The following is a 24,155-nucleotide window of genomic DNA, read 5'->3' on the forward strand; positions in this document are numbered from 1 at the left end:
CTGAACGTAGCCTCAAAGTTTCATAGAAGCCAGGAGATAGTACTGCCCCTTCTTTTAGGGACCCGGAAAATGTGGAGGAATGCAGGCTTCACACATTAGATGTTAGGAGAGCCCTGGTACAATACTCTGACATAGACGTGTCAAGACGGTGGAGGAAAAGTGAGTCCTTATTCGTATCGTTTCAGGGAATTAGGAAAGGTCTTAAAGGGACTCTGTCACCTGAATTTGGCGGGACTGGTTTTGGGTCATATGGGCGGAGTTTTCAGGTGTTTGATTCACCCTTTCCTTACCCGCTGGCTGCATGCCGGCTGCAATACTGGATTGAAGTTAATTCCTGTCCTCCAGAGTACACGCCTGCGCAAAGCAATCTTGCCTTGTGCAGGCGTGTACTATGGAGGACAGAGAATGAACTTCAAATCAATATTGCAGCCAGCGGGTAAGGAAAGGGTGAATCAAACACCTGAAAACTCCGCCCATATGACCCAAAACCAGTCCCGCCAAATTCAGGTGACAGGTTCCCTTTAAGGTTATGAGGGGTACTATAGCTAGATGGGTTAGGGATGCCATTAGCCTGGCGTACAACCATTCCACCAGGGCCATGGCGACATCCTGGGCTGAGAAGGCGGAGATGTCGATCGACAGAATATGTAAGGCGGCAGCATGGTCTTCTCCTTCAACCTTCTATAAACACTACCATCTTAAGCTGTCTTCCTCTGATGATCCTTTGGAAGAAAGGTGATACAAGCGGTGATACCCTCCCTACAGTGCTTTTGTTCTATATAAATCTCAGGTGGTGCTGTCATGGGAGAAGGGAAAAGTTTTAGTTGCCATTAATGGGATTTTACAGAGCACACAACGGCACACTTACTATGTTCCCTCCCTCTTTTATAACTAATAGTGTGCACTTTTAAGGGTGTTTTTAAGAAAATAATTTGTTTGACGGTTCTGTTACTCTGAAACCCAAACTGATGCGGAGGAGAGGTACCGCCCTTTTATTCAGTAGGTTTCCTGTCCTTGATGGGCGGATACCCTCTCTCAGGTGGTGCTGTCATGGGCTCTGTAAAATCCTGTTACCAGTAAGTAACTTAAGATTTTTTTTTTCCCATTTTCGGCCCACTATATGAGGCCTTATTTTTTGTGGGACCAGCTAGCGGTTTTATTTGTACCATTTTTGGGCACATGACATTTTTGATCATTTTCTATTCTGATTTTTGGGAGTCAGAATGAACAAAAACCAGCAATTGCTTCTTTTTTTTTTTGTTTTAATGCCGTATCGCGTGTGGTAAAATTGATAAGACTGCTTTATTCTTCGGGTCAGTACGATTACAGCGATACCACATTTATATTTTTTATGTTTAGGCGCTTTTACACAAAGTTATAAATGATAATTTTTGCAACTCTTTATTCTGAGAGCTATAACATTATTCTTTTACTTACGGATCTGCATGGCAGCATTTTTTTGCGAGAGAAGATGAACTTTTCAGACATACTATTTTTTATATTTGGTCATTATTGCATTTTAGTCCTCCTGTTCGGCGGTATGCTGATAAAGCGTAGTTTTTCGATCACCCGTGACAGCACCATGAGAGAGTACTACCAAAAATATAGCGTGCACCTCCAGCCATCAACAATTAAACACTATGTAGAAAAGTAGGTTGCAAAACCTTGTATGGAAAACAACCATAAATCAAGGAGAAAACAGACCAAACAAACGATGGTATGCACACCTGATACAATGTAAATGTGAAATGTACAAATAATTTTTATTAGGACCTGAGACATACACAGTGTATATTAAAAACACTTAAAAACATATACAACACATGACAAATACTGTATATCACACCTCTTAGCTCATCAGCCATTTGATATGATTTTGGCTCAAACTCCAATACTTAATGAGTTCCAACCAGGTTAATTAAAGGGTTAAATAGCCCATGATAACACAGTAAACTGAAATGGTCGGAGGACCACATGTGCAAAAGGATGTAGATTGCAGATGACATAATATGAAAAGCGCAGCCTGAAAGACCAAATGTAAAAGACAATATGGATATATAAGCATGTGTAGTGACCCGCAAAAAAAAATGTGCAGGCTTTAAGAAATGTCCCTAGGCATGGCTACCTGACCGGCTCTGGAGCATTCATGAGATGACCTAAAGGACAAATATGTCCACATGGGACCGGGGTGTGAGGGGAACCCCACTCGTATCGCTACTAGAAGCAGCTTCTTCGGGGAAATATCTTCATATAAGAGGAAGAGAAAACATCAAAGCAGACTTTTTAAGCTGCAATCAACTCTGGCAAGGAGAGTGGGAGTTAAATCAAGCCATCTTCAGCCAAATAGTACAGATGTGGGGCCGACCGGACATGGACGTCTTTGCCACCAGTTTGAACAGGAAGGTGAAGATTTTGTTCTCTGAGCCCCAGAGTAGGTCACCAGGGGTAGATGCCTTCTTAGTTCCATGGAAGTTCAGCCTGCATATGCTATTCCTCCAATATCCCTGATCTGATGCCGCTGGTGGTAAGAATGATCAGAGAAGACAAAGCAAGACTTACCTTAATTGCCCCAGAAGGCCATGGTTTTCAGGGTTAAGGACTACGTCGATCACCGGCCCATGGGTCCTCCAGGAGGTTCCGAATTTCCTCTCAGGGACCAATCTATCCACGAGTAACCAATCTCCTTTTGATGGCTTGGAATTTGAGAGGGTGCTGTTAATAGAAAAGGGTTTCTTTCCCAATCTTGTCACTACTCTGCTTTTAAAGTAGAAAAGTTTCCATGGCTAGAATTTATACCAAAATTTGGAGAACGTTTCTGACTACCTCGGGATTAAGAATTGAGGATGGGGCTCCAGTAGGTCTGGTTCTGGAGTTTTTACAAAAGGGCCTTGAGCTAGGCCTATCCAGCAGCACCCTCAAGGTCCACGTTTCAGCTCTGGGGGCCCTGTATAACTGTGATCTGGCATGGAATTATTGGGTATCTAGATCCAGGCTCCTCCTTAAAGGGTAGTGCCATGGGATGTAAACCTAGTTTTAACAGCCAAGATGGTCTCCTTTTGAGGCCATTGATTTATGATCAGTAAAATTTATTTCTCTAAAGATGGCCCTTCTGGTGACTTCAACATCTGCCCGAAGGGTCATTGACATTCGGACCCTTTCCAGAGTCCCACCATTCACTCAGTTTCTGGACGACAGAGTCATTTTGAAGTCGGATCCATCCTACCTACCAAAGGTGGCATTCCGGTTTCATAGGTTACAAGAAATAATTATTAATTCCTTTTGCGCTAGCCCAAACAATCGGAGGGAAGAGCAGCTTCCTACGCTGGACATTACAAAATGTCTACTACCTGACTGTTACTGATCTCTGGAAAAGATAATTCTTTGTTCATGTCCTTTTAGGGATCCAGATAAGGGTTTAATGCTTCAAAACACACAATAGCTAGGTGGAGTAGGAAACTATTTCTTTTGCTTATTCTGCAAGTGGCAAAGTAGTTCCAGTAGGTCTGAGGGCTCACTCTACACGGGCTGTGGCAATCTCCTAGGTGGAGAGATCGGACGTCTCGATTGAGCAGATCTGTAAGGCAACAACCTGGTCATCTCCCATTTTCTATAAGCATTATAGACTGGATATGGGTTCTTCTTCTGACCTCACCTTTTGGAAGAAGGGTGCTCCAGGCTGTAATCCCTTCCTGAACTCTTACTTTCTCTGTAATTCTCTTGTGGTGCTGTCATGGGTGATCAATAGTTTTAGTTACTTACCGGTAACCGGATTTTCCGGAACCCAGGACAGTGCCCTTATATTACCTCCTGTCACGTGTGGGTGAGCACTTTCATTAGTGTATAAAGTCACATTTAGGATTGTGATTGGTGATACGGGTAAAATTTGTATTTATTTGCAATAACCATTGGAGGTCCTCTCAAGCTCTGTAATCCAATTGATGAATGGGAGAGGCGCCGCCCTTTTATGCCAGAAGTTGTCCTGTCCTGTCCTTGAAGGATGGATCCCCTCATGGTGCTGTCATGGGTTCTGAAAAATCCCATTACTGGTGAGTAACTAAGACTTTTGTGCCTCGTGTTTTTATATATATATATATATATATATATATAATATAATACTCTTCCCTGGAGGGGTTACCTAGTGACCGTTTTCTACATCTGGTCGTTATGAATGCGGTGATACCAACTGTGTACATATATTTATTACATACATATATTTATTGGATACATTTTTTTTTCTAACCCCTTTACCACCTTAGACGTATAGTTATGTCTAAGGTTGGCTCCCCCTGTTTGCTGCGGGCTCCGGCGCTGAGTACGTAACTTTTCTAGCACATGTCAGCTGATTTCATTGCAATAACATATTAAATGCCGCTCTCAATCTCTGACAGTGGCATTTAACACTCTCGCGCCGGAAGCGCTTCACTAATGCCGCCCATTGTCGCCCACATCACATGACTGCGGATTACTGATGGGTTGGCATAACATCCCAGGATCTGCAGTAGACCCCTGGTTGTCTTCTACACCAAAATGGTAAAAATAAAAGCATCAGCTTGGCACACAAAAAACAGCTTTCACCCAGCCCCAGATCAGAAAAAAATAGAGATGCTATGGGCTTCGGAAAATGGCAACTTTTTTTTTTTTTTTTTAATAGAAACTTTGTTTTTTTTTTTCCCAACACTTAAAGGAAACCTGTCACCTGAATTTGGCGGGACTGGTTTTGGGTCATATGGGCGGAGTTTTCAGGTGTTTGATTCACCCTTTGCTTACCCGCTGGCTGCATGCTGGCCAAAATATTGGATTGAAGTTCATTCTCTGTCCTCCGTAGCACACGCCTGCGCAAGGCAAGATTGCTTTGTGCAGGCATGTACTACGGAGGACAGAGAATGAACTTCAATCCAATATTGCAGCCAGCGGGTAAGCAAAGGGTGAATCAAACACTCGAAAACTCCGCCCATATGACCCAAAACCAGTCCTGCCAAATTCAGGTGACAGGTTCCCTTTAAATAAAAAAAGAACCTATACATGTTTTGTATCTGCAAACTCGTAATGACCCGGAGAATCATAATATCAGGTCTGTTTTTAGCATTCAGAGAACATATTTAAAAAAGGGCAATTCCACAATTGCCGTTTTAATATTACTAAATGCACAAAACCAAATGTTGCCTTGTTTAAAAACAAAACTATATGGACCTTTGCATGATGAAAATGTGGCCACCGAGTCATTTGGCTTTGGTAGTCACTTGTGCTGCTAGGGAGCAATTGCTACTGCCAAGTAAAAGACAATGGAGTGGTGGGAAAAGGGTCTTATATTATTTTATTACATTCTCTCCCCACAACACTGCAAGTTTCGGAAACCTTACATTTATGGAGCTTGTCTATCAATCTTTTATAGTTTCTCTTGGTTATCAGTCGGCATTTGTCATGATTGTCTCTTGTATCCAGTCGAGATAGTTTCTTACATTCGTATACACCCCAAATAGTGTTTGAGAACCGCACTCATTGCTCCCCCAGGATACTATCCCCCCTATAAACCATTTATTGGAGACTATATCTTTAAAAACGAGTGCACCGCCACTGTCCCCTTGACAAGAATCCTTTATCTCCCCGTCTTCTTTACCGGCACAGAACATGTTGTCAGTGATTACCCCATTTTTTTTCAAGTAGGCGTCTTTACATTTAGCTTGATCAACTATGTCCACATCAACATAACGCAGCAGTCTGGATGCCCGTGAAGACTCTGTTTTACCCCATCCGGCCACGTCTCCGGTCTTGTGACCTTCCCCTGAGTGGCTGACCCGGAATCGTTCATCTTTGCTTGGAAGACAGATTGCAAAGATATTTTCACTCAGTGGGACCTTGTCTTGCACTTTAATCAGCGCAATATCATTGTTGAAAGAGTCATCGTCCTTGTAGTGTGGGTGTATAAAAACAGAGTTAGGGGTGGCAATATAGGCATTAGGGTCCGTCCTGTTGATTATTCCCATTTTTACGATAATTTCGTGCGGCTTTTTGTCATAGACGACATGAGCGGCGGTTATAATCCATTTGTCGTTAATTAGCGCTCCTCCTCCTTTACTGTCCTCATTCTTTATGAAGACTTGCCATGGAAAATCGCCCAGCTTGGCTACCTTACCTCCCATTATTCTTCCTCTTAGCTCTGTTTTTTTCTTACCGCAATCTGAGGGGAGATAGAAATGGAGCATGAGTGTACAAGGAGTCAAGATGTAACACAACCTGCGTCTCTGCACACTTTATACTACAAGCTTAAAGGGTTACACCCAACTGATTAAAGAAACTTGCTCAAATAGTGCAAGTAAGTATTATCCACCTCCTTCCATGACCCAACCATTAGGGCGGCAATATATAGGATAGGTGATAACTTGCTGATTGCCGAGGATTTAGTCTCTGAGACCGCCAGTGATCTTGAGAACTGGTATCTATAATGCCCTGTTGAAATCAAGCTGTGGCCATACTTGCTGTACTAGACTATATACAGTTGTGGGCAAAAGTATTGACACCCTGCAATTCTGTCAGATAATACTCAGTTTCTTTCTGAAAATGATTGCAATCACAAATTATTTGGTATCATTATCTTCATTTAATTTGTCTTAAATATAAAAGATAAAAGAGAATGAAGCAAAAAGCAAAACATTAATCATTTCACACAAAACTCCAAAAATGGGCCAGACAAAAGTATTGGCGCCCTCAGACTAATACTTGGTTGCACAACCTTTAGCCAAAATAACTGTGATCAACCGCTTCCGGTAACCATCAATGAGTTTCTTACAATGCTCTGCTGGAATTTTAGACCATTCTTCTTTGGCAAACTGCTCCAGGTCCCTGATATTTGAAGGTGCCTTCTCCAAACTGCCATTGTTAGATCTCTCCACACGTGTTCTATGGGATTCAGGTCTGGACTCATTGCTGGCCACCTTAGAAGTCTCCAGTGCTTTCTCTCAAACCATTTTCTAGTGCTTTTTGAAGTGTGTTTTGGGTCATTGTCCTGCTGGAAGACCCATGACCTCTGAGGGAGACCCAGCTTTCTCACACTGGGCCCTGCATTATGCTGCAAAATTTGTTGGTAGTCTTCAGACTTCATAATGCCATGCACATGGTCAAGCAGTCCAGTGCCAGAGTCAGCAAAGCAACCCCAAAACATCAGGGAACCTCCGCCATGTTTGACTGTAGGGACCGTGTTCTTTTCTTTGAATGCCTCTTTTTTTCTCCTGTAAACTCTATGTTGATGCCTTTGCCCAAAAAGCTCTACTTTTGTCTCATCTGACCAGAGAACATTCTTCCAAAACGTTTTAGGCTTTTTCAGGTAAGTTTTGGCAAACTCCAGCCTGGCTTTTTTATGTGTCGGGGTAAGAAGTGGGGTCTTCCTGGGTCTCCTACCATACAGTCCCTTTTCATTCAGACGCCGACGGATAGTACGGGTTGACACTGTTGTACCCTCGGACTGCAGGGCAGCTTGAACTTGTTTGGATGTTAGTCGAGGTTCTTTGTTCGGATGGTGGATAATCTTGCGTTGAAATTTGTTGTAAATTTTTCTTTTCCGTCCACATCTAGGGAGGTTAGCCACAGTGCCATGGGCTTTAAACTTCTTGATGACACTGCGCACGGTAGACACAGGAACATTCTGGTCTTTGGAGATGGACTTGTAGCCTTGAGATTGCTCATGCTTCCTCACAATTTGGTTTCTTAAGTCCTCAGACAGTTCTTTGGTCTTCTTTCTTTTCTCCATGCTCAATGTGGTACACACAAGGACACAGGACAGAGGTTGAGTCAACTTTATTCCATGTCAACTGGCTGCAAGTGTGATTTAGTTATTGCCAACACCTGTTAGGTGCCACAGGTAAGTTACAGGTGCTGTTAATTACACAAATTAGAGAAGCATCACATGATTTTTCGAACAGTGCCCATACTTTTGTCCACCCCCTTTTTTATGTTTGTATTCAATTTGGCTTTAGGACAATTCTTTTTGTGTTTTTTTCATTGAAGACAAATTAAATGAAGATGATAATACCAAATAATTTGTGTTTGCAATCATTTCCAGGAAGAAACTGAGTATTATCTGACAGAATTGCAGGGGTGTCAATACTTTTGGCCACAACTGTATGGGTGCCACCTGTAGGACGTAGTAATCCTAAAAGTCACTATTGACCCTTTTTTAAAGGGTCTTTTGACAAGACCTGTCGTAAGAACCCAAACCAGAAATTACAATTGCAGATGTGTTTTGGGGGGTTTACTCCTCATCTGTACAAAGCAGTTTAATCAAGGTGTAGCCATGCTTGCTTTGCCAGACTATTAACTGGGTGCCATATGTTTGAGGTAGCAATCCTGAAGGTCACTTTTGACCCTTTGTAAAGGTACCTTCACACAACGATATCGTTAATGATATCGTTGCAACGTCACGCTTTTTGTGACGTAGCAACGATCCCGCTAACGATCTCTTTATGTGTGACAGCGACCAACGATCAGGCCCCTGCTGGGAGATCGTTGGTCGTTGGGGAATGATCAGGACCATTTTTTGGTCGCTGATCACCCGCTGTCATCGCTGGATCGGCGTGTGTGACGCCGATCCAGCGATGTGTTCACTTGTAACCAGGGTAAATATCTGGTTACTAAGTGTAGGGCCGCGCTTAGTAACCCGATATTTACCCTGGTTACCACAGTAAAAGTTAAAAAAAACAAAACAAAAACAGTACATACTCACATTCCGATGTCTGTCACGTCCCCCGCCGTCAGCTTCCCTGCACTGACTGTCAGCGCCGGCCGTAAAGCAGAGCACAGCGGTGACGTCACCGCTGTGCTCTGCTTTACGGCCGGCGCTGACACAGTCAGTGCGGGAAGCTGACGGTGGGGGACGTGACAGACATCGGAATGTGAGTATGTACTGTTTTTGTTTTGTTTTTTTTAACTTTTACAGTGGTAACCAGGGTAAATATCGGGTTACTAAGCGCGGCCCTACACTTAGTAACCCGATGTTTACCCTGGTAACCCAGGGACTTCGGCATCGTTGAAGACCGTTTCAACGATGCCGAAGTCGTTCCCCTGATCGTTGGTCCCTGGAGAGAGCTGTCTGTGTGACAGCTCTCCAGCGACCACACAATGACTTACCAACGATCACGGCCAGGTTGTATCGCTGGTCGTGATCGTTGGCAAGTCGTTTAGTGTAACGGTACCTTAAGATGTCTTTAGACCAGACCTGTGACAAGAAGCCAAACCAGAAACTATTTGCAGATGTGATTTTGTTCCTCCACAGTTTCAAGCAGGAGAACTGTTGGTTGGGTCAAAGACCTTTCACATGATGTCTGCAGGGTAGTACCGGAATTCACATAGACAATGAATGGGTTTACTTAAAACAGTAAACCAAGTAAAAGGGGGGAAAAACTCTGCACATTCTAAAGCAATGCATTGAAAAGCCACCAAAACATCATATGTAGCCCAAAATTGTATTGTTTGAACGTGCCGATCTCAACGCGCAAAAGAAACAAACCTTTTTTACAACTCTATTAGCTAATAAAATAACAATAGTTTTATATCCATTGGAAGAAGGGAAGGAAAACAAAACACCCAAGGACAAAAAATGTCCCTGAAGGGGTAACTGGAATGTGTCATCGGGAAACTATCTATTGTTACATCAGGTTTTTTTTTTTTTGTTAAATGCATTTTTAAAAGTTGTTGATTATTTTATATTTTTCATACGACTAAATTAAGAGGATAAAACTGTGAAAACCACAATTTTTATTTTTGAGTCATTGTACAGGAGGAGGAGGTGAGCTGGTACATCACCTATTGTGAATGGTGGATCCTGTGTTATCTACTGTATATAGAGGTGTTATCAGTCATTGTACAGGAGGAGGAGGTGAGCTGTGACATCACATTGTGAATGGTGGATCCTGTGTTATCTACTGTATATAGAGGTGTTATCAGTCATTGTACAGGAGGAGGTGAGCTGTGATATCACCTATTGTGAATGGTGGATCATGTGTTATCTACTGTATGGTGTTATCAGTCATTATACAGGAGGAGGAGGAGGTGAGCTGTGACATCACCTATTGTAAACAATGGATCTGGTGTCATCTACTGTATATAGAAGTGTTATCAGTCATCGTACAGGAGGAGGAGGTGAGCTGTGACATCACCTGTTGTGAATGGTGGATCCTGTGTTATCTACTGCATATAGAGGTGTTATCAGTCATTGTACAGGAGGAGGTGAGCTGTGACATCAGCTATTGTGAATGGTGGATCCTGTGTTATCTACTGTATATAGAGGTGTTATTAGTCATTGTACAGGAGGAGGAGGTGAGCTGTGACATCACCTATTGTGAATGGTGGATCCTGTGTTATCTACTGTATGGTGTTATCAGTCATTGTACAGGAGGAGGAGGTGAGCTGTGACATCACCTATTGTGAATGGTGGATGGGGCGTTAATGGCTGTTTTTTTTTTTTCCTTTTTGGGGACCGTATACTGGCTATACTTTCCCTGGTATATACACTATTGATCATTCTCCCAACTTTTAGGTACTTAAAAAAATTACATTTCTGAATATCCGAAGGGTAATCATATATTTAGTTGCTGGTTTCCCTTCACATACCAGGCGCACAGGTTGGGAGCTTTTTATTCCCAGTAATGATTTCTTCCCATTGTCCTCCTTCTCCACACCGATATCGTGCTGTAAAAAAGCAGAAAAATATATATTTTTTTTAATTTCTTTTTATGCCTAGCAACCAAAAAGTGAGCACATGAAGTGATGGGAATAGTTACAGGAAGTTCTAACTGCAATACAACAGACTGCGTCTCCTTGCCACACACACTTATTTTCGTCTCTTCCTCTGCAGTTTTGTTTCTAAAACAAGTCAGAATTTCTGTATTGTAGATGTCTGGTTAAAGAAGTGTGTGCATTCAAATTTAAAGTGTTCCTGTAGTTTCAGGTGATTTTTCAGGCTCAGCAGTCATGTGTGTATTTGATAAGTACTTCTTTTGGCCAATTTATGATGTGTCCTGCTTTTATAACCAGATTTCCCCTATGTGTGCTCAATATCCATTTTACAGTGTCTGAGCTAGTGAGCGCCCATTAGATACTACGAAGTCTTTCCATACACAGCATACACAGACATGAGTTATTCCTGCTCTCCTGTCTCTATGTAGCGCATGTTCAGGAGCAGCAGCAGCATGGAGGACATTGTACAGCAGTACTGAGCGGTGTATCTGTGAATCTAGCTCCAGGTTCAGATAAGTGTTGGAGAATAGCAATTCTAAGAAGCAACAGCACCAGATAGTGATGTAAAGCATTACTGAGCATTGTGGATGTGAACCAGCATTGAGGTGATAGAAAACACTAGAAAGATGCCACATGGTCTGTTTGTCCCTGCAACCCCCCTCCCCCCATTTTCCTTTCCAGAGACTTCAGTAGGCAGCAGTGTCTGATTCCTCACTGAGCTGAGAGTCCATCCTGTTTAGGTCCGCAGAGATTAGAGCTGTGTTGACCTGGATGATGAGTTCAATGGGAGGTTAATGAGTGGCTTATAAGTGGAGGAAGAAGTATATTTCAACACCTGCCTCTGCTCCCTTCCCCTATGTCTGCTGGTCTTTGCTGTGCTCCTTCTGTTTTCAAGAGTTGCCCATGGAACCCCAGTGAATTTATCGCCCTAGGCCTTTTAAGGCAGACTCTGACACCCCTGGGTATCTGAATATTAAGTTTGCTTTGTATTGTGTTAGGGTACCGTCACACTAAGCGACGCTGCAGCGATACCGACAACGATCCGGATCGCTGCAGCGTCGCTGTTTGGTCGCTGGAGAGCTGTCAGATAGACCGCTCTCCAGCGACCAACGATGCCGGTAACCAGGGTAAACATCGGGTTACTAAGCGCAGGGCCGCGCTTAGTAACCCGATGTTTACCCTGGTTACCATCGTTAAAGTAAAAAAGAACCACTACATACTTACCTACCGCTGTCTGTCCTCGGCGCTCTGCTTCTCTGCTCTGGCTGTGAGCACAGCGGCCGGAAAGCAGAGCGGTGACGTCACCGCTCTGCTTTCCGGCTGCCCGGCGCTCACAGCCAGAGCAGAGAAGCAGAGCGCCGAGGACAGACAGCGGTAGGTAAGTATGTAGTGGTTCTTTTTTACTTTAACGATGGTAACCAGGGTAAACATCGGGTTACTAAGTGCGGCCCTGCGCTTAGTAACCCGATGTTTACCCTGGTTACCAGCGAAGACATCGCTGAATCGGTGTCACACACGCCGATTCAGCGATGTCAGCGGGAGTCCAGCGACGAAATAAAGTTCTGGTCTTTCTTCCCCGACCAGCGATATCACAGCAGGGGCCTGATCACTGCTGCCTGTCACACTGGACGATATCGCTAGCGAGGACGCTGCAACGTCACGGATCGCTAGCGATATCGTCTAGTGTGACGGTACCTTAGGGGTTTGTTTCAACAATCTGCATTTACTTCCTGGCTCAGACCAGCAGTTAATTCTTCATCTGCTAGAAGCACAACAAACTTATTTCACATATATACAGTTGGGCTCAAAAGTTTACATACCCCAGCAGAATTTGGTGAGGATGTTACCTTTAGTAGCCATTCAAACCCGTTTGTGCCAACTTCTGTGCATGTTATCAGGCCAAAATCATCAGGGTATGTGAACTTTTGATCATGGTCATTTGGTTGTTTTGGGCTGTAATTATGAATTAAAAGGAGAAAACACTGTAGTTTGACAATAAATTGCTTCACCCAACCACTAACCATGAGTGGAGGAAAGGTTTTGGCGTTATCTATATACATAATTGTCTAAGGGTCACTTCCGTCTGTCTGTCCTTCTGTCACTGTTATTCGTTCGCTGATTGGTCTCGGCAGCTGCCTGTCATGGCTGCCGCAACCAATCAGCGACGGCCACAGTCCGATTAGTCCCTCCCCTACTCCCCTGCACTCACTGCTCGGCGCCCGCTCCGTAATCCCCTCCGCTCACCGTTCACACAGGGTTAATGGCAGCGGTAACAGCCCGCGGTGTAACGCACTCCGTTACCGCTGCTATTAACCCTGTGTGTCCCCAACTATTTACTATTGATGCTGCCTATGCAGCATCAATAGTAAAAATATGTCATGTTAAAAATAATAATAATAAAAAAAACCTGCTATACTCACCCTCCGCCGCCTTTCTCGCTCCTCGCCACGCTCCCGGGACCGCTCCATTGCAAGCGGCAGCTTCCGCTCCCGTCCCAGGGCTGGTGTGCGACAAGGACCTGCCGTGACGTCACGGTCATGTGACCGCGACGTCATCATAGGTCCTGCTCACACCAGCCCTGGGACCGTTGGAAGCTGGCGCTTGCAATGGAGCGATCCCGGGAGCCTGGCGAGGAGCGAGAAAGGCGGCGGAGGGTGAGTATAGCAGGACTTCCAACGGGCCTTCGGAAGGTGAGTATATGTTTATTTTTTTTAAAGTCTCTATACTACGTGGCTCTGTGCTGGGCAATATACTACGTGACTGGGCAATATACTACGTGGCTCTGCTCTATACTACGTGGCTGGGCAATATACTACGTGGCTGGGCAATATACTACGTGGCTCTGCTATATACTACGTGGCTCTGCTCTATACTACGTGGCTCTGTGCTGGGCAATATACTACGTGGCTCTGTGCTGGGCAATATACTACGTGGCTCTGCTATATACTACGTGGCTCTGCTCTATACTACGTGGCTGGGCAATATACTACGTGACTGGGCAATATACTACGTGGCTCTGCTATATACTACGTGGCTCTGCTCTATACTACGTGGCTCTGTGCTGGGCAATATACTACGTGGCTCTGCTATATACTACGTGGCTCTGCTATATACTACGTGGCTGGGCAATATACTACGTGGCTGGGCAATATACTACGTGGCTCTGCTATATACTATGTGGCTGGGCAATATACCGTACTACGTGGGCTGTGCTATATACTATGTGGCTGGGCAATACGTGACTGGGCAATATACTACGTGGCTCTGTGCTGTATACTACGTCGCTGTGCAATATACTACGTGGACATGCATATTCTAGAATACCCGATGCGTTAGAATCGGGCCACCATCTAGTCATTCATATTCTCTGAGAAAAGAGAGAAAAAGTTCTGCCAGGGTATGTAAACTTTTGAGCACAACTGTATTATGCACATCACAAACGCTGTATGAGTGCAGTGCCTCTACAATCAAGCTGGACGGTTCATCACTGCTGCCAGCGACTAGCCATTTGGTTGCTGATTAACCCTTCGCCTACTGTCATGCAAGGAGTTTGTATGTTCTCCCCGTGTTTGCTTGGGTTTCCTCCGGGTTCTCCGGTTTCCTCCCACATTCCAAAGACCTAGTGATGGGGCTCACGATCTAGAGTCCCTAATGGGGATAGTGTCAATAATGTCTGTAAAGCGCTGTGGAATTAATGGCGCTTTATAAGTGAGTAAAATAAATAAAATGTTTGGACTTGTTCACATTGTAAATGCTTCCACTAATCCTGAACTGTGTATTTATCTTATATTCCCGTGTGTGTGGCTTCTGACTCGGGGTCTTCAGGCATTCCCTGTTTCACCTGTCTGCCTGCTGTTCTGGTCCTCACTGTTTCACGCCATGGTCTTTGATTTGTTTTGTCTACCCTGACCTGCAGCTTAGAGAATCCATGTCTCCAGGTGAGCCCATAGCAAGTACCTAGATTCATATAGTCTTCTGCGTCTTCTCCCTAGTGGTGTCTTTATGTAGTACATGTACATACACGTAGTTATTTCCTTACCTTGATCCTCTTTCATTTTGTAAAACGGTTCTGCACATGTGTATAGAATTTGCTGATTGTACGTAGTCACTTCATTCCCGTTTTCAAATGTGAAATTCCCATTTTCGAGAGGATCAGGTGGGCCGCAGTTTACAACTGGTCACAGGAGGGGGGGGGGGGGGGACACATTACCAGAATACATTAGTTAATCCACTCATATATTACAGAAAAAACTAAAACTTCTCCCTTGACCTTAAGCGAAGACCTTTTACTAGCGATTTTAAGGCCATTCTAGCTTTTCGGTTCTCTTAAACTGGAGATAAAATGGTATAGCCCTGAAACTGAGAAAGATGGACCGCCACCGGTCGGCGTCTTCAAAGGGTTACCCTAATGGGCCGATTCTATGGCTTCTCTCTGGCTACAGTGTTTTTACTGTGTAAGGAAACAGAACCTACTTTCGCACTTTGGCAGTGGTTTATCCCAGGTCCCGTCGCTCCGGCACACTGCGGTAAAGGAAGATAAAATATTTCCATTCTACAAAATAAACAGAAATCGCGTAACTAAACACATTCTTGACGTTCTTTGATATAAACCAAAGTGATAAGAAGAAAAACCTGTGAAAGCTGTCTCGTTTATCCCAGAGGACCGTTATTCTTTAACCTTAAGTGAATATCTGCCCTTGAGTATTTTATTTGTATAAAGGTTTACTTGTTTTTTAAGGTTTATTTTGATATTTCAGCGCCATTATAATTACAAGCAGATCGTTGAGCGTCCGGTCCTGAGACCCTAGCCGATCGCTCACACCCCACCACCTCCATAGCCTATAATTTTTTATTGAAGCCGTACCCTAGTCAGTGTGTGTGTTCAGCCAGAGGCTGCCAACCTCTCAGGGAGGGGGCTTAAATAAGGCTGGAGTGGGACACTGGGGACTCTTAACCCCAATGATCTGCTTGTAATTGTAAGGCTAGGTTCAGATTGCGTTAGTGCAATCCGTTTAGCGCCTAGCGCTAGCGGATTGCGCTAACGCAATGTGTTTTAAAGGGGTCGCGTTAAACATCCCCGCTTGCGCAGATCTCTGATCTGCGAGAGCGGGGAACGGACCGCGGGCGCGCCTCGGACGCTGAAAGCAGCGTCCGCTGCGCGCCACAAAACACCGGCACATCGCTAGCGCATGCTGAAAATGGCACGCGCTAGTGATGCGCGTCCCCATTTCTGTTAATGGGCGCGCTAACGGACGCGTTGCATGGCGTTAATTTCACCGTGCAACGCTGTCCGTTAGCGCGGTCCCATTAACGCAATGGGAACCTAGCCTAAGGCCACTTGAAAAGTTTTAGTAACTTTTTAATATATTCTTTTTTTTTAAAATTTATTTGAGGTTAACAAGTACCTAATTACCGCACATGCTGAGAAATTGTTAATAGCATTGTGCACTGTATACAAATCACCTCCAATTGGCCGTTCATCCTGAACAATCATGTTGAATCTGTTGTCCCGTTGCTGGCCCTGCTTCTTTCTGTTGAGTCTCATGCTTTTTGGAAAAGTGGCCAATCCATCAAAAAGTTAGCGGGAAAATAGTGACCTAAGCTACTTTCACATTTCCGTCGGTAGTCGCCCGTCACAAAGCGTCGGCGCGACGTACCGATGGAAGTGTGTGCTTTCACATTTCCGTCTGCAGTCCCGGGCAGAAAAGAGACAGAGAGTGAGATTTCCTGACGGAAAAACAGGATGCAACTCACAGAAAAACGTTCCCTTGAACGTTTTTTTTCCAGACGACGGGCCGCCAAAATCTGACGCAACCAGTGCACGACAGACGCAACGTGCGGCCATACGTCATGATCCGTCGGCAATACAAGTCTATGGGAAAAAACGCATCCTGCGGGCAAATTTGCAGGATGCGTTTTTTTCCCAAAACGACGGATACAAAACAACGTAAGTGTGAAAGTAGCCTTAATGCTTGAAAACTGGTGTAAATCCTTCTGTTCAAGGGTAGATGTTGCTCCACATCTGCTGCTGCACCACAAGTTGTGTTCTTGCACAATTTTTTTTCTCCTTGATTTGGAAAACGGCAAAATTGTGTTTTATGTGGATATATCAGTTCTAAGATCAGCCACAAAGCACCAGTAATCTGTGGCCACTATGGGGAAATACTGCAGCAACAGTGAATGACCGTCAGTAATAAGATCTGGGATATTCTGCCTCTCAGCGTGGGACTTGGGTATTGAGCTTTTATTATAATGTGACTCGTCAGTGATCTCTCTGGGCTTCTTATCTCCGTATAATGCTGACTTTCCCGAGATGTGACTTTACTGTCAGCAACTTCATAAGACTTAAAATATATTGTACTGAATTAAATTAGTACGTCAGGGAAGCTGTAGATCTTGAAGTGTACCCATTGTTAGGCTATGTGCACACGTTCAGGAATATCTGCAGAAATTTCCTGAACAAAACCGGACTTTTTCTGCCGGAAATCAGCATGCATTTTTTTAGCGTTTTTTTCCGCAGAAAATGGCCAAAAAACGCGAAAAATCCTGAATGTGTGCACATAGCCTTATAGTTCACTTGTGAGATATCAGCATTGCATATGTGTGCATGAAATATAATGTATCTAGGGGTAACTGGTAGGACGAAGGCACTAGGGTGTGTGACCCTGAGATGCATTCTTAGAAACTGGAAGGAAAGCAGCAGGATATACATAGGATTGGCTTACAGGACAAAGCGCTGAATTCTACCATACTGGATTTCAGAACAGTATTATAGTAGTTATATTTTTGTATATAGGAGGCAGTATTATTGTAGTTATATTTTTGTACATAGGTAGCAGTATTATAGTAGTTATATTCTTGTATATAGGAGCAGTATTATAGTAGTTATATTCTTATATTCTTGTACATAGGGGGCAGTATTATAGTAGTTATATTCTTGTATATAGGGGCAGTATTATAGTAGTTATATTCTTGTACATAGGGGGCAGTATTATAGTAGTTATATTCTTGTATATAGGGGGCAGTATAATAGTAGTTATATTCTTGTATATAGGAGGCAGTATTATAGTAGTTATATTCTTGTACATGGGGGCTGTATTATAGTAGTTATATTTTTGTACATAGGTAGCAGTATTATAGTACGGTAGTTACATTCTTGTATATATGAGCAGTATTATAGTAGTTATATTCTTGTACATAGGGGGCAGTATTATAGTAGTTATATTCTTGTACATGGGGGCTGTATTATAGTAGTTATATTCTTGTACATGGGGGGAAGTATTATAGTAGTTATATTCTTGTACATAGGGGCAGTATTATAGTAGTTATATTCTTGTACATAGGGGGCAGTATTATAGTAATATTCTTGTATATAGGGGCAGTATTATAGTAGTTATATTCTTGTATATAGGGGGCAGTATTATAGTATTCTTGTACATAGACGCAATATTATAGTAATTATATTGTACATAGGGGCAGTATTATAGTAGTTATATTCTTGTACATAGGGGCAGTATTATAGTAGTAGTATTCTTGTACATGGGGGGCAGTATTATAGTAGTTATATTCTTGTATATAGGGGGCAGTATTATAGTAGTTATATTCCTTTACATAGGGGCAGTATTATAGTAGTTATATTCCTTTACATAGGAGCAGTATTATAGTAGTTATATTCTTGTACATAGGAGCAGTATTATAGTAGTTATATTCATCTACATAGGGGGCAGTATTATAGTAGTTATATTCTTGTACATAGGGGCAGTATTATAGTAGTAATATTCTTGTACATAGGAGCAGTATTATAGTAGTTATATTCTTGTACATATGGGGCAATATTATAGTAGTTATATTCTTGTATATAGGGGCAGTATTATAGTAGTTATATTCTTGTACATATGGGGCAATATTATAGTAGTTATATTCTTGTACATAGGAGCAGTATTATAGTAGTTATATTCTTGTACATATGGGGCAATATTATAGTAGTTATATTCTTGTACATAGGAGCAGTATTATAGTAGTTATATTCTTGTACGTAGGGGCAGTATTATAGTAGTTATTCTTGTACATAGGGGGCAGTATTATAGTAGTTATATTCTTGTACATATGGGGCAATATTATAGTAGTTATATTCTTGTACATAGGGGGCAGTATTATAGTAGTTATATTCTTGTACATATGGGGCAATATTATAGTAGTTATATTCTTGTACATAGGAGCAGTATTATAGTAGTTATATTCTTGTACATAGGGGCAGTATTATAGTAGTTATATTCTTGTACATAGGAGCAGTATTATAGTAGTTACATTCTTGTACATAGGAGCAGTATTATAGTAGTTATATTCTTGTACATAGGAGCAGTATTATAGTAGTTATATTCTTGTACATAGGGGGCAGTATTATAGTAGTTATATTCTTGTACATAGGAGCAGTATTATAGTAGTTATATTCTTGTACATAGGGACAGTATTATAGTAGTTATATTCTTGTACATAGGAGCAGTATTATAGTAGTTACATTCTTGTACATAGGAGCAGTATTATAGTAGTTATATTCTTGTACATAGGAGCAGTCTTATTCTTGTACATAGGAGCAGTCTTATCTACTATATAATTGTCTAAGGGTCACTTCCGTCTTTCTGTCTGTCCTTCTGTCTGTCACGGATATTCATTGGTCGCGGCCTCTGTCTGTCATGGAATCCAAGTCGCTGATTGGTCGTGGCAAAACGCTCACGACCATTGCCACGACCAATCAGCGACGGCTACAGTCCGGCGGCAATATGTCCGCTCTTTCCTCCCCTGCAGTCAGTGCCCACTCCATACTCCCCTCCAGTCAGCCCTAACACAGGGTTAATGCCAGCGTTACCGGAGCGTGGTGTAACGCACTCCAGTTACGCAGCTATTAACCCTGCGTCACCAACTTTTTACTATTGATGCTGTGTATGCAGCATCAATAGTTAAAAGATCTAATGTTACAAATAATAATAATTAAAAAAAAAAAAACCCTTTATTCTCACCCTCCGTCGCGCTGTCCTTGGCAGTGCAAGCGGCAGGTTCCGGTGCTAAGGATGCTATGCGAGAAGGACCTGCCATGACATCATGGTCATGTAACCGCGATGCCATTGCAAGTCCTGCGCTCATACCAACCCTGGGACCGGAAGCTGCCGCGTGCACCGCACACAGGCGACAGGACTACAAAGGGCCCTCGGATGGTGAGTATATGTTTCTTTTTTATTTTTTAACCTGTTACATACGTGACTGGCCAATATACTACGTGACTGGGCAGTATACTATGTGTCTGTACTGTATTCTACGTGGCTCTGCTGTATACTATGTCGCTGTGCAATATATTACGTGGCTGGGTACTATACTACATGGCTGGGCAATATACTACGTGGCTGGGCAATATACTACGTGGCTGGGCAATATACTACGTGGCTGGGCAATATACTACGTGGCTGGGCAATATACTACGTGACTGGGCAATATACTACGTGGCTGTGCAATATATTACGTGGCTGGGTACTATACTACGTGGCTGGGCAATATACTACGTGGCTGGGCAATATACTACGTGGCTGGGCAATATACTACGTGGCTGGGCAATATACTACGTGACTGGGCAATATACTACGTGGCTGGGCAATATACTACGTGGACATGCATATTCTAGAATACCCGATGCGTTAGAATCGGGCCACCATCTAGTAGTAGATATATTCTTGTACATAGGGGCAGTATTATAGTAGTTATATTCTTGTACATAGGAGCAGTATTATAGTAGTTATATTCTTGTACATAGGGGCAGTATTATAGTAGTTATATTCTTGTACATAGGAACAGTATTATAGTAGTTATATTCTTGTACATAGGGGCAGTATTATAGTAGTTATATTCTTGTACATAGGGGGAGTATTATAGTAGTTATATTCTTGTACATAGGGGGAGTATTATAGTAGTTACATTCTTGTACATAGGAGCAGTCTTATTCTTGTACATAGGAGCAGTCTTATCTACTATATAATTGTCTAAGGGTCACTTCCGTCTTTCTGTCTGTCCGTCTGTCACGGATATTCATTGGTCGCGGCCTCTGTCTGTCATGGAATCCAAGTCGCTGATTGGTCGTGGCAAAACGCCCACAACCATTGCCACGACCAATCAGCGACGGCTACAGTCCGGCGGCAATATGTCCGCTCTTTCCTCCCCGCAGTCAGTGCCCACTCCATACTCCCCTCCAGTCAGCCCTCACACAGGGTTAATGCCAGCGTTACCGGAGCGCGGTGTAACGCACTCCAGTTACGCAGCTATTAACCCTGCGTGACCAACTTTTTACTATTGATACTGCGTATACAGCATCAATAGTTAAAAGATCTAATGTTAGAAATGATAATAATTAAAAAAAAAACTTTATTCTCACCCTCCGACGTCGCGTCGTCCTTGGCAGTGCAAGCGGCAGGTTCCGGTGCTAAGGATGCTATGCGAGAAGGACCTGCCATGACGTCACGGTCATGTGACTGCGACGTCATCGCAAGTCCTGCGCTCACCAACCCTGGGACCGGAAGCTGCCGCGTGCACCGCACACATGCGACAGGACTACAAGGGGCCCTTGGAAGGTGAGTATATGTTTCTTTTTTATTTTTTAACCTGTTACATACGTGGCTGGGCAATATACTACGTAGCTTGGCAATATACTACGTGACTGGCCAATATACTACGTGTCTGTGCAGTATACTACGTGGCTCTGTGCTGTATACTACGTCACTGTGCAATATACTACGTGGCTGGGCAATATACTACGTGGGCTGTGCAATATACTAAGTGGACATGCATATTCTAGAGTACCCGATGCGTTAGAATCTGGCCACCATCTAGTAGTAGTTATATTCTTGTACATAGGAGCAGTATTATAGTAGTTATATTCTTGTACATAGGGGCAGTATTATAGTAGTTATATTCTTGTACATAGGGGCAGTATTATAGTAGTTATATTCTTATTCATAGGGGCAGTATTATAGCAGTTATATTCTTGTACATTGGAGCAGTATTATAGTAGTTATATTCTTGTACATAGGGGCAGTATTATAGTAGTTACATTCTTGTACATAGGGGCAGTATTATAGTAGTTATGTTTTTGTACATAGGTAGCAGTATTATAGTACGGTAGTTATATTCTTGTATATAGGAGCAGTATTATAGTAGTTATATTCTTGTACATATGGGGCAATATTATAGTAGTTATATTCTTGTACATAGGAGCAGTATTATAGTAGTTATATTCTTGTACATAAGGGCAGTATTATAGAAGTTATATTCTTGTACGTAGGGGCAGTATTATAGTAGTTATATTCTTGTACATAGGGGCAGTATTATAGTAGTTATATTCTTGTACATAGGGGCAGTATTATAGTAGTTATGTTTTTGTACATAGGGGCAGTATTATAGTAGTTATATTCTTGTACATAGGGGCAGTATTATAGTAGTTATGTTTTTGTATATAGGGGCAGTATTATAGTACGGTAGTTATATTCTTGTATATAGGAGCAGTATTATAGTAGTTATATTCTTGTACATATGGGGCAATATTATAGTAGTTATATTCTTGTACATAGGAGCAGTATTATAGAAGTTATAATCTTGTACGTAGGGGCAGTATTATAGTAGTTATATTCTTGTACATAGGGGCAGTATTATAGTAGTTATATTCTTGTACATATGGGCAGTATTATAGCAGTTATATTCTTGTACATATCAATCTTATATGTGCTACCAACACAAAGTATTTAGTGAAATGTAAGGAAATTATGTATTTTTCTACATATTCTAAATATAAATCTAAAAATTCTGAGGTGCATTTGTGTTCAGCCCCCTGTAGTTTGATACCCCTAAATAAAATCCTGAGTGACCATTTGCCTCCAGGAGTCACACAGTTAGTAAAGTGAGTCCACCTGAGTGCAATTCTCCGTATAACTACAGCTGTTCTATGAAGGCCTCAGAGATTTGAGAACATTACGGATCAAACCACATCATAAAAGCCAAGTAACATGCCAGACAGGTCAGGGATAAAGTTGTGAAGAAGAGTGAAGCAGGATTAGGTTATGAAAATAGCCCAAGCTTTGAACATCTCATGGAGCACTGCTCTGTTCAATCCATCATCCAAAAGTATGAGTATCGCACAACTGAAAACGTAGCCAGACATGGCCATCCACCTAAACTGACATACCAATCAAGGAAAGCACTACTGAGATTCAAGAGGCCCATGGTCACCCTGGAGGAGCTGCAGGAATCCACAGCTCAGGTGGGAGAATCTGTCCACAGGACAACTAGTAGACTATGGTCACACGATCAGTATTTAGTTAATATTTTACATCAGTATTTTTAACCCCAAATCAGGAGTGAGTGAAAAATTCAGAAGTGGTGACGTGTTTCTATTATACATTTTCTCTGATTGGCTTACAAATCCTGATGTAAAATATACTGACCAAATACTGATAGTGTGACCATACATAGCCTTAGTTGTATACTCCACAAATCTGGCCTCTATGGAAGAGTGGTATTAATAAAGCCATAAGAAGTCATTTTTGCAAAAAGCCATGTAGGAGACACAGCGAGCATGTGGAGGAAGGGTTTTGGTCAGATAAGACGAAAGGAGAACTTTCTTGGCTAAATGTAAAACTCTGAGAGGCGGAAAGCTAACACTGCGCATCACCCTGAAAACACCATCCCCACCGTCAAACATGGGGGCAGCATCATGCTGTGGGGAGGCTTTTCTTCAGCATGTGCAGGGAAGCTGGTTAGAGTTCATGGCAAGATGGATGGAGCTAAATACAGGGCAATCCTAGAGGAAAACCTGATAGAGGCTGCAAAAGACCTGAGACCTGGGCATAGGTTCACCTTCCAGCAGGACGTGACCCTTACATATCCTACCAGAGCCACAATAGAGGGTTTCGATCAAAGCATATTACTGTGTGTATGTCACAGTCCAGACCCAAATCCCAGAGAATGTTTGGCAAGACGTGAAAATTGCTAATCTCCCTGAGCGAGAGCGCAAAGAAGAAGGGGCAAAATGTCACCTAGATGTGCAAAGTCGGTGAAGACCCCAAAAGACTGCAGCAGTTATTGCAGCAAAAAGGTGGTTTTAGAAAGTACTGACTCGGGGATGAATACAAATGCACGTCTCAATTTTCAAATTTATATTTTTTTAATATTTAGTAAACCCTGTATTATTTCCTTTATGCTTCACAAATACTTGTTACTTTGCATTGGTATCGCATAGAATCCAAACATTTAAGCTTGTTAGTGTAACGTGAAAAAATGTGGAAATGTTCGCGGAGTATGAATATTTTTCAAGGCACTGTATATTGTTGTAAGGGTTTTACCAGTGTGATTAAATCAAGTAGCAGCCTAGAAAGGTTTTATAATCATGTGTA

General features: G+C 42.6%; 1 protein-coding gene across 1 annotated transcript in view; it reads right to left on the reverse strand.

The window, feature by feature from the left end:
• Positions 1–5,293: 5,293 nt before the first annotated feature.
• Positions 5,294–24,155, reverse strand: part of MASP2 (MBL associated serine protease 2) — a 53,967-nt gene continuing 35,105 nt past the window's right edge. The window contains exons 8-11 of the mRNA XM_069741024.1: positions 15,202–15,280; positions 14,768–14,902; positions 10,603–10,680; positions 5,294–6,178 (exon numbers count right to left, since the gene is read on the reverse strand). Of these exons, the coding sequence (XP_069597125.1) occupies positions 5,406–6,178; positions 10,603–10,680; positions 14,768–14,902; positions 15,202–15,280 (1,065 nt within the window). The 3' untranslated portion in view covers positions 5,294–5,405. The remainder of the gene's footprint in view (positions 6,179–10,602; positions 10,681–14,767; positions 14,903–15,201; positions 15,281–24,155) is intronic.

This window comes from Ranitomeya imitator, chromosome 10 (genome assembly GCF_032444005.1).
Source record: "Ranitomeya imitator isolate aRanImi1 chromosome 10, aRanImi1.pri, whole genome shotgun sequence".
NCBI classification, from domain to species: domain Eukaryota; kingdom Metazoa; phylum Chordata; class Amphibia; order Anura; family Dendrobatidae; genus Ranitomeya; species Ranitomeya imitator.